We start from the raw sequence: 17,341 nt of genomic DNA on the forward strand, positions 1-17,341 counted from the left end.
ACACTTTCAGGATTTAAACCTCAATAGCTCTGTATTAGAGAAGTGGTTCCCAATTTAGGCTGCGGTCAGCTGGCTATCTTTTTCAGAAATACTAATGACTGGCCTTACCCCAAGTCAGTGAATCGGAATGCCTAAGGATGGGGCCTCGTTATCAGTATTTTTTTAGAAATTCCCCATGTGATCCTAATGTGCAGCCAAGTTAGAGTCAGGTGTCGAGGAGACATTTAAGTAAGTAGGCACAAATGAATGAAAATTCACAACTATCCAGATATGGACCAGCTCAAGCATTAAGACTGGATGGCAAGTGTTTGGGGTGAAAGATTGTTCCTGAGCAGAAGAGCCTGGGAAGGGCTGGTTGAGTAGGAGGGGAGGTGGAGGGGAAGTGAAAGAGTTGGGAAAGACAAAGAGGGGTCTCCCAGGTACTTGTAGCAGGAAGGGAAGGTTGGACCCTGGTCCCTTGGCAGCTGCTGCCAATTGATGGTTCCTGTCTAAAGGGCATAGTTAATATTGGAGACTGTCTGGTTAATAATTTGTGTTAGGCAAGTATATTGTATTTCAATATACTTGAAGTGAGTATATACTCACTTCAATATACTTGAAGTGAGTATTGTATACTCACTAATTTTTACTCTCTCTAAAGTAATTGAGAAGGTTTTGTGGAGAAGTTGAGGTAGGAACTAGGCAGTTGAATAAGTGTCAGGGAGAGAAGAAGACACACTTCCAAGTTACCTGCATAAAAAGAGTGAAGTGAGAGCAATTTTAAAGTAATGAGCACAGCTCTTTGAGTACATTGAGACTAGCCTCTCAAAATTTGGGGAAAGATTTCAGCTAGCTTAACAGATTTCAGAAAATGGCAGTAATAGATAGTGAAGGGCTTTGATAGGCAAGTTCTGGGGTTCTTTTTTGCAGTTGAAATATTTTTGTTTCCTAAAAGTTTCAGAGAAGGTGAGAGATATGGTCAAAGTTATTTAAGGAAGATTAATCTGGCTGGTAATGTGCCAATAAGGAGTTAGAAGGTACAGCTCTGAGACACAGTGCAGTAAAGTGTGCTAGAAAGCAAAACAGGATGTGAATAAAATGGCAAAAAATGTCAGATCTAGTAGGAGAATGGCAGAGTGAAACAGACCTTGGATTTGGAAATAATGCAAAGAAACAGCAGCCCAGTGTGATTAAGAAGGCAGTGGATGGAAGGAATACACAAAGTGTCAGAGAATTAACATAGTAGCTACTGTGTATGTGACAGCATTCAATACCCTGAAAGTCCTGTTTTCATGGTTAGATTTAGAAATTTTTATTGTCTATGCCAGGATCTCAGGCTGTTTAAAAGCTTTCAGTTACACCCTGAGGTTCTTGGTTCTGTGAGGTGCTGGGAAGGTTTCACCTGATTTCCTAAATGTAGCTTATCTAGCTTTTATTACCATTTCTATACTTGAGTGCAAGCCTTAACCAAGCTGAGATTCAGAGCTAGTTGATGAGCAGAAGGGATGCCGCTCATTCTCTCTTGTCCAACTAGATCCTCTAAATGTAGATATCAGACCCTGTGAAGATGTAGAAGCCATCCTATGCTCAGGGACAGAAATTCCCTCTCTGCCCCTTTCCTTCCCATTCCCAGCAGTCTTAATTTTTCCCCTCCCCCCGCTTTTTTTCCTGTTTTTCCCATGCAAGACCTGTGCTACAACTCCTTTCCTTTATTTCTTGTGTCTCCCTCCCTGTCGCTAATAGGAGACTCTTCCCCAGAGAAACTGTCTTTCTCTGATCCTTCTGTCTCCTTGTGCCTCTGCTCTCTCCCATGACCTCCATCTTGGCAGATGAGTATGTGGTGCTGATCTGCAGCCCCAGTAACCCTGATATCACAAGGCAGCCTGTCTTAACCCTTGACTTTGCTTCCTAAAGATTATGACTGATTGCTTTGAAACCCAGTCCCAATAAAACCAACATCTGCAGGGCTGGTAAGAAGTAATTTAGGACTGGTTGACCTTTGAACATATTAAACCATGCAGAAGTCTTTATTCTTTTTAAAAATTATTACCTCCAACTGGCTTCATCTGAATTATCCTTGTTAGCCTGAATTGATGGAACATCCCTGCTGCCTCTGCCAAGGTCCCGTGAGTCCTCTTATGTTGGTTCATCCACCATAGTCAATTTGCACAATTGAGGATTTTGTTTAATTTTTTACTTTTCCAGAGTCTTACGAGAACTTGGAAGCCATTTGAGGTCTTTTTATAAACCTTCAAGACTGTTTCCTAGGTAACATTTTAGTGTCTCATTTTATACTTAAGTACATACATGGCCATACCAATCATTGACTAATTTTAGTCTTTAACCTAAATTAGTTACAAGTAATATTTTTTCTCAATAAAAGCAAAATTAAACTGAAAGTTGATTACCTATAGTCTACATTCTGACTTGGGCTTCTCTTAAAATACCTTACTACATGTTTAAGAATTGGAGTTGAAGTGTTTAGAAGATCTTGGTTGTAAACTTTGTTTATTCAGATCCTCAGTGATTTGTATAACCCAGCTACCAGTGAATTTATAAGGAAAGTAAGTTTAATTAAAATGCCAGTTTCCTAAATGTAATTATTTGTTTTATACTATGAAGGATTATTTTAGGTAACTTTTTATGAAACACTTGAGGGCACTATTATGAAATTCCCATAGCAAGGGAAGCAATGTGATAAATTTGACAGAGCTGTTTGTGGAGTTTTCAATAAAAAGTCCTCAGTACGTGTCTTGTAATAATGCTGGTTTCCAGGAATTAGCCTTCTGAAACTGCCTTTGGATACTGTTGTATTTCATGCTGAACTGGCCAAAATAGTCATAGGGAAGACCACATGAGCATAGTCAATGACTGTCAGCTCATAATAAAATGAGCCTTAATTGGATCCGAGAGTAAAACGCTCTTTTCAAGATCTCAGAATGCTGCATGTGATAGCCGAAGTAAACTTGTTTCCCCACGTATGAGTTTGAGCTCCATTGTAAGAGTAAGAAATGTTCCATTTATGGACAATAAACAGGGAGGCATCAGCCACAGGTGGGCCAGTGTCATCATTTGACCTGCCCTGCAGTGAGGAATGGTCCTGGATGCAGGATTTCTAAAAGCTAAAGAGTCAACCAACTAAAATTAGAGGTTTTATTACATAGAGATAGTTTTTGGAATTGTTACTTCTTACTATTCCATTAATTTTAGAAGATATCTTTGGATTTTCTTAAGTCTGTAAAATAATTTAGATTTGCTAACATCTCTCTCCCTGTTATCTGTTCCTTAATAAGTTATTCAAACCTGTTTGGTCCTCAGTTATGTTTCGTAATGTGAGGGGACTGAACTGCACAAACAGCTTTAAATTTTCTTCTTTACACAACTTTATTACAGCCTCCTTCTATGTCCTGGTTGATGAAGTGATTTTTCTTTTGTATCTTGGCCAAATGTACCTAACATACATAGTTCACCTTTTTAACCATTTTTAAGCGTACAATTCTGTGGTACCAAGTACATTTACACTGTTCTGTTATGATAAAGATAATTTACAGTGAAGGAACCTAAGAGATATGTAAGAATTCACATAGAAACTTTGTCTCAGAAGCTGTGGTAGACTCCAAAATATACATGTGTAGGAAATATTTATGTGACTGGGTAAAAATTTTATGAATGTGCGTCTTCCTAGGGACTATAATAAAGAATAATTGGAAATAAAGTGATGCTGTATATGTATTATACATGGCTATATTTAATAGTTCACATATGCATACGGTTACACATAGCAAAATTCATCCTTAACACTCAGGTTTAATAGTCATGCTTCAAAGTATTTTCTAGCATCTCTATGGGTCCATTTTGTGTATTTCTGATTTTGTTGTGGTACAGATATGTCAGGACATAAGCCCAGCAAGCCATCCAGCACCTGCAATTCAAAGAGGCTATTTGTTTCTTTATGCATTTCCAGAACAGTATATACTTAACAGTAGTACAGACTTTCGGGTGTTCACACCTAAAGGAACTAGGAAAAGAAAAAAGTTCGAAGGTAGTAGAAAGAAGGAAATAATAAAGATTAGAGCAGAGATAAATGGAATAGAGAGTGAAAAAAAAAAAAAAGAAAATGTCAATGAAACCAACATCTGGTTCATTGAAAAGATAAACACAATCGATGAACTTTTAGTCAGACTCATCAAGAAAAAAAAAGAGGCCTCAAATAATATCAGAAATGAAGAAGGAGAAATAACAACTGACACTATAGAAACATAAAGGAATATAAGAGAATATTATATATAAAAAAAACTATATGCCAACAGATATATAACCTAGAAGAAATGGATACATTTCTGGAAACATACAATCCAAAACTGAATCAGGAAGAAGTAGAAAATTTAAACAGACCAATTACTAGTAATGAAGTTGAGTCAATAATCAAAAAACTCCCACCAAATAAAAGTCCAGGACCAGGTGGCTTCATAGGTAAATTCTACCAAACATTTAAAGAAGAGATCTTACCATTTGTGACAACATGGATGGAGCTAGAGGGTATAGTGCTGGGTGAAATTAGTCAGGAAAGACAAATGCCATCTGATATCACTTATATGTAGAATCTAAAAACCAAAACAAATGAACAAACAAACAGAAACAAACTCTTAAATGCAGAGAACAAACAAGTAGTTGCCAAAGGGAAATTTGGCATGTGTTGCGGGGTGGCGATAGTTGAAATAGATAAAGGAGATTAAGAGGTGCAAACTTCTAGATGTAAAATAAATAAGTCATGGAGATGAAAAGTCCGGGAATATAGTCAAAAATAACATAGTATGGTGACAGATGGTGACTATACTTTTGTCGTGAACCTTGCGTAAAGTATTGTCGAATCAGTATGTTGTGCACCTAAAACGAATGCAGTATTGTATGTTAATTATAATTCAGTTTAAATATACAAAAACATATCCTGTAAAGAAAACTAACTATAAAAATAATGTGGTTTAAGAAAATGGTTATTTTTTATATAGGAAATACAAGTATAGGATACATTACTAAGAGGAGCTTTAATAATAAGAGTATCAAATGTAATAGTGACTGATCCTTGATATGTACAAGTTCATCTTTGCTTAACTGAGAACAAGAGAACTTGACCAAAGAAACAATTAGCTACTTTTTTAAGTCCCAGTACAAATTCTTGTGAAAAATAAAAGATTTGTGAAAGTAAAAAGACAGGTCCTTACACTATTAAGATAGTTATAGGAAATGTGACTGTTTACAAAATACAAATTGAGGGGGCACCTGGGTGGCTCAGTCGGTTGAGTGTCTGACCAGCTCAGGTCATGATCTCGTGGTTCATGAGTTATGGGGCTCACTGCTGTTGGTCTTTCAACCAGAGCTCAGTTCGGATCCTCTGTACTTCCCTCTTTCTTCCTTCCCTTACTTGCGCTCTCTCTCCCAAAAAAATAAACAAAAAATTTAAAGAAATACAAATTGAGTAAAACCCAGGGGATATGCAAACATTTTCATGAAGCAATTCTAATAAATTCATCTTTCGTGAGTGAGGATTGGTTTGAAAAATTTAACAAGACCTCCCCTCACTACAGTATGGAGCTAACAGGAGTGGCCAATTCAAGTTGTCTATTTTCCCAGGAAGTACTTTCTTGGCCTTTGAAGATACACCTAGAGGAGAAGGCTGAATGGACCATGCATCTCCTTCTATGCCTTTGTGAGCATCTACATCTAAAGGAGGGAAGTGGGCCTCAGTGTTTAAGGTGGTTAAAGATATTACCCTTGTCTTAAAAGAAACTTGGCTTCTTTTCAAAGATAGAGAACCCTGAAGCTGTTCTGTATTAATTTTCTATTGCTGCATAACAAATTAACACCAATTTAGAACCTAAAACAATGTACATTTCCAAGGGTCAGGAGTCTAGACACTCCAAAGTGGCCTTTTTTCCAGTGTCTCACAAGGCCATAATCAAGGTCTCAACTGGGGATGCATTTCTTCCTAGAACTTAGATCCTCTTACAAGCTCATGTAGTTGTTGGCAGGATTCAATTCCCTATAGTTGTAGTAATGAGGTCCCCATCATCTTGCTGGCCTTCATGCAGGGATTTCTCTCAGTTCCTATAGGCTTCTTGCAGTTCCTCTCACAATATGGCTGAGTAATGAATGCTTCAAGACCAGCAGGAGAATGTCTCTGACCTCTAGACCATTAGTCTAGACCCTGACTAGGTCAGCCCCATCCAGGATATGGTCTTTTTTGATTAATTCAGTGTCAACTGGTCAGGCATCTTAATTACTGATGCAAAATCCCTTCAGCTTCACCTTATAAGGAAGATACCCCCCATTATATTCACAGATCCTATTCACACACAGGGTCAGGATTATACCAGGGCCTAGATCATTGGGTTATTTTGGCATTCTGCCTTCCATACTTGTTTATTTTCTCACTGTGTTTCTCAGGGTCAGTAGGTAGGGGCAAGATCTTTGCTCTCAGCTGCTTTCAGATTATCAATCTTCTACCTCTCATGAAAAATAATAACAATAAATATAATTAATAAAACACTGAGACTTTGAGACCTGTGCCATTTGGTGTTTGTTGTCTCCCATTTTACTGCCATCTTTTATACTCCTGGTGTCTCCTGCTCCTTCATAGAGATATTGGATGCCAAAGATTTTGGCACTTGACTCACAGCCTTCCATTTTGTTCCATGCCCAACTGTTACTCTGAATGACTTCAGTTTCTGTGCCCATCACATAGAGATATGTCAGAAAGAAAACATAATAAGGAACATATGTATTAGCCCTTTGATTCCTTATTAGAATTTTAGTAATATCAGAAAGACTATAAAAACTTTGGGGATGCCTGCATGGCTCAGTCACTTGAGCGTCTGACTTTTGATTTCAACTCAGGTGATGGTTCAAGCACCATATCAGGCTCTGCGCGAACAGCATGGAGCCTACTTGGGATTCTTTCTCCTTCTTCCTCTGCTCCTCCCCCATCTTAAAAATTAATAAACATTTTTTTAACTTAAAAAACCATACTTTGCTGTTTATTTTGTATTTTATGTATTTATTTTTTGTTCCTGTAGATACTTCGAAAGGTTTTGATCATTGTTGTTTTATTTAATGCCAGTCTGCCTTATATATAAGGGGTAAAGGATAAGGATCAGGAGTCACGTTTGAGGCAGAATGTTAGAGCCTGAGCAGCTCATCTCTGGGCCCTGGGCTTGGTATTGATTCTCGTCATCAGAGAGAGGAATGAGGAGAACCTTGGGGAAGGGGAAACAGGGAGGTTGCCCTGATTCTGACTGGTGAGCTATCTGAAGCTACTGAAGTGGTTAGAACAGTCTGTTTTATTTTAACAAAGTGAGTGCATTCCCTGTGTACTTTGGTTGCCAAGTACCGATCATATTCTGTTGTTGGTAAGGCTCTGAGACCATGGTAACTTGAGTAGGAACTTTGTTAGAACCCATTCCTCCCTCCCTCCCTCTCTCTCTCTCTCTCTCTCTCTCTCTTTCTTTATTTCTTTCTTTCTAAATGTTTATTTATTTCAAGAGAAAGGGCAGGGAGGGGCAGAGAGAATGGGAGAGAGAGAATTCCAAGCAGGTTCCAGTCTGCCAGCTCAGAGCCCGATGCAGGGCTCAAACCCACAAACTGTGAGATCATGACCAGAGCCAAAATCAAGAGTCAGATGCTTAACCAGCCGAGCTGCCCAGGTGCCCCTGAATCCATTTCCTCTTTCCTGGTTCTGCCTCCATTCTGGAGTGTTGTCCTGAGTCTCACTTTGGATTGGTGGCTTTGATTATCTGACCCTATAGGCTGATTATAGAGACATTTTCCTAAATCTTTTTATGAATCTTCAGAATGCAGCCCTTAGTGTACAGAAGCTTGCTGTCTCAATTAGAAAGAATGTACCTATTATTGTGGACATTTTCATATTTCCTCTCTCTTAGCTATCTCTGTTTCTTTCCTCAGTTCTGCAGCATATATCAGGGAGCAGTGAATAGTTGCTCTGTGTGAACCTTCTCTGTGTCACTACTTCCTTTGTGAGCTGAGGTGGAAAAGAGGGTTTGAGTGCTGCCTAGTGGACTCAGTTCTGTAGAGCTGCTCTGCCCAGCGTTGTAGCCACTAGCCACATACATATATAAAAAGTAAATGTAAATTAAACAAAATTAAATAAGATAAAAATTCAGGTCCTCCCTCACATTGGTGACATTTTAAGTGCTCAGTAGCTGCATGTGACTATGGTTACCATATTGGGCAGCAGCGATATAGAATATCTCCATCATCAGAAAGTTCTCTGGGACCATACTGTTTTAGAGCATTTCTTTCCCTGTAGCCTGACAACAGTGGAGATTCCAGTGTCTTACGTTGTCTTGGGATTGAAGCTCAATGAACCTTTGGGTGGAACTTGACTGTCTCATTCCTCTGAGGCCTTTGGGTTGGGTTACACCTGCAGGTCAGCTTCCTACAGGACTAACCTGATCCCTTTATGGAAGGATTTGAGAGTAAGCATAGAGAAGACTGGCTAGTTCTGGGAAAGCTCCCTCACAGTGCTAGAAATGCCCTATACTCATTTTCTACTGCTGACATAAAAATTACCGCACACTGAGTAGCATAAAATAGCACAAATGTACTATCCCATAGCTGCATAAGTCAGAAGTACAACATGGGTCTCACCAGGCTAAAATCAAGGTGTTGGCTGGATTGTGTTCCCTTCTAGCAGCTTAAGGGGATGATCTGTTTTCTTGCTCCTTCAGGTTTTTGATGGAATTCAGTTAAGGTTGTAGATCTGAAGTCCCTATTTCTTACTGGCTTTCATCTCAGGGCTGTTCCAGTTTCTAGAGGATGCCCACAATCCTTAGCTCCTAGTTCTCTTTCTCCATACTCAAAGCCAATAAAGATAAGTTGAATCCCTTTCACAATTCTAATGTCTCCTACACCACCTTCCATTACATCTCTCTGACTTTAGCTGGGAAAGGTGGTCTGCATATAAAGGCTCATGTAATTAGATTGGGCCTACCCTGTTAATCCAGGATAATCTCTCCATCTCAGAATCCATAACTTTAATCACATCTGCAAAGTCTCATTTGCCAAGTAAGTAACATATTAGGGCTTAGACATATTTGGAAGGGGTGCTACTTGGTTTATCACTTGCATCCAGAATAATTCTTTACGTGTTATTAAGCAAAAATACCTTATTTGATTTGTAGCTTATTTGAAGAGGATGATTTCCATCTTTGTTTAAATGATATTATTAATTTTCTTTGGAGACTAAACATCAGGGGAAGACAAGAAACCTCAGGAAAGGAGGAGAGAAAAGGGAGAAATGGGGAAGGTGACACCTGGAGAAAAATCTTTACTTAAACAGCATTTTATATTGCTTTCCACTTGGTAAAACACACTACACGTAATAGTTCTATTTGGAGTTTATTGATAAAATATCACCAGAGTATCTCCGAATTAACCACTTACTCATATCTCATCTTTTAAAAAGTGCAAAAACCTATACAAAAGTGGTGTTATAATCCTGAAGATAAATATCTGAAATTGAACAATGTTAGAATAATCTTACTAAACTGTAGGTACTTAATGTGATATGTTTAACAGCTTTCCCACGTATAATGTTGCAATTTTTGATTCTTATGAAATGTCAATAAAATCTATTTGATTTTAATATTTATTGCCATTCATATATATATATATATTGCCATTCATATATATATACTTCTCCATTCATTTCTAATTTAGTACATAAAATATTATATGAATGAGTTTAACTTGATTAGACTGTTATCTATTTTCAGTATCATACAGTGTGATGCTCTACTTTGTAATAAACTATATAAATTTTGAGAATGAATGTAGCATTTATCTTTCTCATCTTTCACTTTTTTTTTATCTCATTAGCTACGAAATCTTTCCAGCTTGGACCTACGTCATATCACTGAACTGGATAATGAAACCGTGATGGAAATTGTCAAGAGGTGCAAAAATCTTAGCTCTCTCAATCTCTGCCTGAACTGGATCATAAATGACAGGTAACCATTGTAACATCTTGAAAACAGTTTTCCAGAGGGAAACATGTGTTCTACTGACCAAATACTAATTATCATTATAACAAGGCATGACAATTTTAAGGAAAATTTAATGTAGCCATGCCTTTTGAAATAGATATATTTAAGATTTGAAAACCATCTAGACGTATGCTTTTAATCCATCCACTGCTTATATTTACAACAAGGTTTTATGCGTTTTGATTCAAATGTTTGCCTAAACAGTTATAACAGCAGTCTATTGAATTTTTCTTTGTCACCCATCCAGGATATATTGTTTGTTACTCTAATATTTTTGCAACTTTTGTGCTTGATTTACTGTTCACTTATCAAGGAGAATGATTCTAAGAAATGATTTCAAGTATTATGCATTCAGGTCCTTTCTCAAGGATGACATTTTGTTCTCTGCATCAATATAATTAGTTTTAAAAATGGAAGTCACGTGGTGGACAGTTTAATACATAGTGTCAAAATGTATAAAATGGGTAGTTTTCTTCTTGTAAGCAATGATAAACCCATTTTTCTTTGAACTATTGCATGAAAGAAAATTAGATGGAGGAGCCCTTGAGTAGACTTCTTTATAATGAAATCAAGTGTGGAGTAGGACTATTCCGCTGCTACTGATTAATGTAGGTAGGTTCTGAAATACAGACAAGAGACAAGATGTTGGTCCAGTAACTTTGAGGGATAAATTTTGTTTTTGTTTTTTTTAAAGATAAGCCACCAAAAATAGTTTGCTTTCAGAATAGTACTATTTCAGTTAAAATTAGTACCTATTTAAATTTAAATACTTTTGCATAAATAGGAGCAATGACTTATTAAGTTTGTGTCAGATAATGCTTTAAATCAAAATACTTTTCCCCTCCTCTTTTAATTTTGTACTTAAAATTAAAGTTACATGGACTCCATTTTCCCCCATTATGGTAAGTTCTAGTGACAGTTTTGTAACTTAACCCACATTATCCTTACAGTTATGTGATAACCTTTGACTTGACTCTTTCTTAGTAAAATTTTTCTTGAAAAATTTTCTAATCCAGATCACATGGTCATCATTTATAAAAGGTATTTATTGTTTTTGAGTAATAGTTGCCATATACAGTATATTGAAATCTACAGAAAATTGATAAAAATGTTTTTTAAAGAATTCTTCTTTATAATCAACATTCTTCTACAATTTTATGACATCTTAAAATAATCTTTTAAGTGTTTCTCATAACATCTAATAAGATAAAGTGCATAAGGGAACATGCTGTGATGTTTTGCCTTAGTTTAATATTGAGATAAACTACTTAGTAATACAACGAATTAAAAGGAAAAAACTGTTTCTTCAACAAAATGATTATGAAAATGATTTCCTTTTATTCCACAACAATTTTCTGTGTAGCTGACATATGTGGAAGAATCAGTAATTAAAGAATACAGAGGTAAATAAGAAGCAGCCCATGTATAATTAGAAAGGTTGTCTTCTAAGTAAACATTTTGCTTAGGTTTATATCATTTAAATAAAGATATTTAGGGATTTCTAATCTTCTGGCTCTTCAAATGCTTATGTAGTCCTAACTGGATATTTCCAAATGAGAACATGGGCACCCCTCACTTTGCCTTTCCTTTCCTTTCCTTTCCTTTCCTTTCCTTTCCTTTCCTTTCCTTTCCTTTCCTTCCCTTCCCTTCCCTTCCCTTCCCTTCCCTTCCCTTCCCTTCCCTTTCCTTTGTTAGGCTCCATCTTTTCAAAGCTGTTGCTATTTCAATAATTTTTTTTCCTACTTAACTGTAATGGTTATTTGGTATTTGATCCTAAATATATGTACTGTAGAGATTTATTTGCAAGGAATGAAAGTGTATTTTTATGTTTTTAATGGAAAAGTTTGGATTAATTGAGAAAACATGCATTTTAATGAGGCTGGGCGGTAGAGTTTTAAAAATCAGACTCTTTTAGGTTTTAATTACACTACTTGCACTTATCCTGTGTACTGTAATAGAAGTTTCAAACATTAAAACCCACTTTGCAGTATCATCTAAATTACTCATCTCATTGTTCTTACCATACTCTATCACTAAGCTAAGTAATATTCGTAATTATATTGGTATAAATCTAGGACTTCTCGTCAGACTTAATTATAATTTCCGCACTTAGCCAAGATGGGTTAGTAACCTTTCATATAGAGGGCACTGGAATGCACTAATGCATTTAGCCTATCAATTAGCGTCTGTTTTACATTTGTTCATTATTATTATCCTCTAGTAAATCAGGAAGCATTTATTAACCCCCTACTAAATACTTGGTACTGTGTCTCTGACTGTAGGTCACTGAGTCCCTCATGCTCTCAAAGGTTGCTCTCTTTAGGTGACAGAAGACTTAATGAGTGTAGTGAGCCTTGTAAGGAGAGAAGGGAGGAAAGTAACCTTTACTACCCAGGTAATTGATAGGCACTTTATACATGTTCTCTTTTAATTCTTTCAGATCTTTTGTTTAGTGGAAGGTCATACTATTCCTATTAAATTTAGACCTTTGTATGATTTTTCTTTAGCTTTTCCAGCAGATGTTTTTTCCATCATTGCTGCATTAAAAACTGGGTGAGGACAAATAAGAAAAAGCACATGGTGGCTAGTGAGTCAATTTTCCATTTCATGGTTGGGATTCACACACAACTGACATTAATATGTAAATTTCTTAATTTTTAAAAGGACTCTCATTATTTTCTTTTCTAATAAAAGTATAATAGAAACTTTAGATGTTGTTTTATATGTAGTACATTTGAAAAGGATCTGTGTTTAATGCTGCTAGCCTTAAGAAAGGAATCCTTACATGAAGATAAACTTTGATATTCAGAACTTTACGCATAAGATTTATCTTGAACTAAAAAATTCTTATCTGTAAGCTTTCTTTTGAAGTTCAAAAATTTAAAATATGTAGTAATTGAAGGTCTTTATTGTTATGCTCTTTGTATCTTTTAGCATTTTTTGGTTCTTCTGTCGATGTGTATGACTAAGACATGCTGTTCTTTATCTTTGTTTTTCTAAAAGCACTTTTTGTGTTTAGAGAGTTAAACAGCATGATATTTTCTTGTATTCAGAAGGATGGTCTAGTAGTCACTTGACATTTACCATTGCTTTTGAATACAAATAAAATCCAAGTGGTTTATGAAAAGAGGACACTATTTCTATCAGTGACTTAAATTAAACGTCTGGTTGTTATATCTACCCTACTCTCTCTGACTCTAAGTTTAGTGAAATGTTTATTTGTATTTGATATAAATCTTTTGTTATTTCACATCCAATTTGGTCTTCTTCGTTTTTGTATGTTTGGCACAGAGTCTAAAAGCAGCATGCTTTGGATATAACAAACTGATATGTAAAAAACTGAACGGTTCTGAGCATCTTTAGTGATAGGCTTATAATGGCTCTTTTGTTCCTTTTTGCCAAGAAGAATTAAATGAAATCTACTTGATTTTAATAGATCTTTACAAAAACTATTTAAAATTTTTAAATTGGTTATTAAAGACGTAATAAATCTCCCATTTTCAGTTTTTAACATTAGTCTTGAAAAAAGTTCAATCGCATGATATGTATACCCATTATCAAATATATGATCCACTCATTAACAGTTGACCATGCTTGCTAATGAATTAGGATAACAATATAAGAGAAATGAAAATTTCTCTAGCATCTATCAGCTAAAGTCACAAAACATAATAAATACCAGGTTGGTTGTTAAAGTAAGTTATGTTGCCAACCAGTCGAACTTGCCTAGCTAGCGATTTATGTTTTGAATTTGCAGTTAAAAAAATTGAATGTATTAAATTTGTTGAACATTAGTAACTGAGAACACTTTCTTTAAGGAGTTATTGTGCTGTTTGAATCTGCTATTCATGTAAAGGAGTTAATTGTGCTGTGTGAATCTTCTATTCATGTCTATTCTATCAGTGGACATTCTAAAATTTGGAGAATTTTAAATCTTAGACTACTGTGACCGATTTCTTTCAAACATGAAATAGCATCTATAATATGTTAACATTTCACTTTATATGTCCTAGTGTTTAGAATAGTAATTATGGATAGTTTCTCTTTAAATGACACTTTTAAATAAGTTGAAGCTGCAAACTGGTGGTCTACAGCTGAGTCCAGTCCATAAAGCTGCTTTGTTTGGCCTATAAAATATTTAAAAAGTTGAACTAGTTGCCAACACTTTAAAAATTGGAATAGTTCACATAAAAATTATGAAGTTGGGCTCTCTGTTGGAAATTTGCAGATCTAGCAACATTGGACTCAGTCTTTCTGGGAAGACAAATAAGCTATTCTCTCTGGCGATTCTCCAGTCCTCCACCATTCCTACCAGGCATGGTACTTTTGTACTTTTTTTGTATTATCTGTCTATCCCCAGTCTACAAGCTGAAAATCAAGAATGTAGAGGTTTTTAAAGGGTATTTCTTATTTCAAAACAAATCGTTCTTTTTAAGTCCAGTCTGATAAACTATATTAACAGACAATAGAGAGTTAATTGGTCTACTTAAATTAGTTCTTCATTATTTTAGGCATCAGAGCTTTGGCCAAAGGGTAGAAGTTACAGCAAGAGACAGAATTCAGCTTAAAATTAGCTAAACACTTTAATTTCATCCACTGCCATCCAAAATGGACACTTCCACTCAGTGTTCAAACAAGAGTGTTCTAAAAAAAGTTTCCTGAATTACAAAGAGAGCTGAGCTAGTTTATTAAATTCCCTCCAACTTCAAGGCTGTGATTTAAAGTTACTTATTTTAAAATGAAATGAATTTATTTCCAGTGCTCAGTATTTGAATCTTGATTTCTTTGTTTGTAGCATTGAGAAAAATCTTAATACTATTCTTTCTCCTCTTCTTCTGTGGGTAGCCCTATTTAGTCTTCTAGGTGTACTTAGGTTGAAGTTGTAGAATGACAGATTACTCCACCACCCCTTTGAGGGAGACTGACAGCGCCCTGGCTCATGGAAAACTCAATGAGGCTTTCTATAAAGATTTTTCTAACTCCCTTGATCTTCTCTGGATGTTTATTCTGTTTCTTCTTTCAAATTTCCGTTGATTCAATAAAAAACGGTGACATTTAGAAATAAAGTTCAGAGAGGATTTGAGCAGGTGTTGGTGATATAAACTATTTGCTGAGTGTCCATTGTGTTTTATTTCTAAGAATTGTTTTGTGAGCATATGCTATATATTGTATTTATAAGTGTTCGAGGACTGGGTGGATAATCTACCATCTTCCTGTGAATGTCATGTCACAGTGGACTTAGAATTTTATTTCATTTCAATCCCCTAATATTACTTAATTCTCCTAGAGACTGAGGTTTAAAGATTGCCCAGGGGGGACAAACCTATCCATTAAATCCAGCAGGCATAGTTGAATTTGAGTTTGAGAATATTTTGTTTTCTATTAAAGTTAAGTGGTCTGGAGGAGAGGAATACTTTTCACCTTGGAGTATTGAGTGGTGTGAAGTTTGAACAATTTTCTCTTATAAAAGTCTGAAAACTTGGAAATAAAGAGGCAGCAAAAATAACACTGACTATTGAAGCAACGCTGTGGTGGCATTTACAGCAGCACTGCCCTGCGTGTGTAGAGTATGTGGAGCCCTCCGTCTGCATACTTTTGGTGCCTAATATTGTGGCTGGGCTGCTCAGCTCCAGCTTTTGTGCAACTGAATTTTAGCATATTTTTGTAATCTGAATAATCTTGTATGCTTTCTCTGATATTCATATTTTTTGCAAAAAGAATAAGAAATGTTTTATTGAGTTCCGAGGGAGTTTTAGGGACAGAACGGAGTCTTTCTGAGCTAGTGACACTTGTTTAAGCCTGGCATATTTTTTGACACTCTCTTTTATATTCACAATTATTTGTAAGACTGTCCCTAAAAGAATAGTATGATATTAGAGTAACTACTATTCAGATGCTCAAGCTATCTGTAAATATGTCTTCTGTGTCCTTCTATCCATTAGACCATCTTTTTAAAACTGTGATTGGTTCTTGTAATGTTAGAGAGGCCAGAGGGTATAATATTTTCTCCCTTTTGTTTTTTGAACCAAGGATAATGAAGATAGCTAATAATAGCTATCATTTATTATAGTTTGTGCCATACACTGTGCTAAGTGTTTACACACAGTGTTTCATTTGTCTTTACAACAGCCCTGAGGAAGAAATTAACCCCGTTTTCAAATGAAAGGATTAAGGTCCAGAGAGGTTAGATAGCTCACAAGTAGTAAGTGGTAGAACATATTAAAATGAATCCATATTAAAATGAATTCATTTTAATATGTTTTCAAAGTCTGAGCTGTAACCACGAGGGGCTCATGTTCTCCCAGTACCTCGTTCTGCCTCAGACCTGGAGTGACCTAGTGTTCTCATTTGCTAGAACATTTCCAGCCCATTCTTGTTATTTTGAAATTCTGTCAGGTTTAGCATTTGTGCTTCACTGTTCCCTTCTGTGGTCCAAAGTGTCCTGGTGTGTGTGATAAATTATATGGTCATCCTATCTCAGGCATCATGCTGTGCTTGATCACTCTAAACATCATCAGAATGCTACCTTCTCTTTTCCCTTTGGGATATTTGATAGGTGACAAGTTTTGGATATCTTACTGTGTACATAAAGTGGATTTACAAAACAGCTAATTTTGTAGTGAAGAGCAAATTTTCCCCACCGGCTTTATTTGTAAATACTCTTCATTTCATACTAAGTTCCTTGAGGAGAAGTAGAAAGTCTTGCCCATTTTTGTGTCTTGTACCACACCTCGTTCATAGTTGGTATCAACAGGAATTTCACAAATGAAATTTGAATAAGGATTTATTTACGCATGTGATGACACACATTTGTTTTTACAGATATTTCATTATCTATAAAAGCTCCCTCCCAGTTGTAGCAAATGCTTAACCATTGCAGAGTAAAGGAGAATACTGGGTGTATATTTTGAGTAAGTTGTCTCTGGGTTAAAAAGAAGGAAGTTCATTGAATGTCTCAGTACCTTTGGCAAAAAATAATTGCTATAACTAGTCTGTACCGGTTTCCCAGTATATGTGATTTTTCACAAAACTGATGATATTTTTGTACAAAAGGCAAAATCTCTGATAAAATGATTTGTGTATCTATCCTCAGATGAAATTTTTAGTGCATTCAAATGAAAGGAACTTTTTCATTGTTTGGTACATAGTGATACTGGATATTTGTTCTTTTAGTACATCTAGTGGCTAAGTCTCATTTTTAAGGAAATGTTAATTGATATATGTTCAAAAGTATTTAACCTAACAAAAATCACTTGAAAGGAAAATCTGTATGAGATGTATATGTCTCAGCTTGCTTTAAT

General features: G+C 35.9%; 1 protein-coding gene across 3 annotated transcripts in view; it reads left to right on the top strand.

Annotated features, from left to right (window-relative positions):
• FBXL17 (F-box and leucine rich repeat protein 17) overlaps positions 1 to 17,341 on the top strand; it is a 495,428-nt gene that overhangs the window by 169,609 nt on the left and 308,478 nt on the right. For all 3 annotated transcript variants that reach the window (XM_019450532.2, XM_019450533.2, XM_019450534.2), the window contains one exon: positions 9,874 to 10,004. In XM_019450532.2, the coding sequence (XP_019306077.2) occupies positions 9,874 to 10,004 (131 nt within the window). The remainder of the gene's footprint in view (positions 1 to 9,873; positions 10,005 to 17,341) is intronic.

The sequence above is a fragment of the Panthera pardus genome, unplaced genomic scaffold (assembly GCF_024362965.1).
Source record: "Panthera pardus isolate Hobbes unplaced genomic scaffold, ASM2436296v1 HiC_scaffold_2, whole genome shotgun sequence".
Lineage (NCBI taxonomy): Eukaryota > Metazoa > Chordata > Mammalia > Carnivora > Felidae > Panthera > Panthera pardus.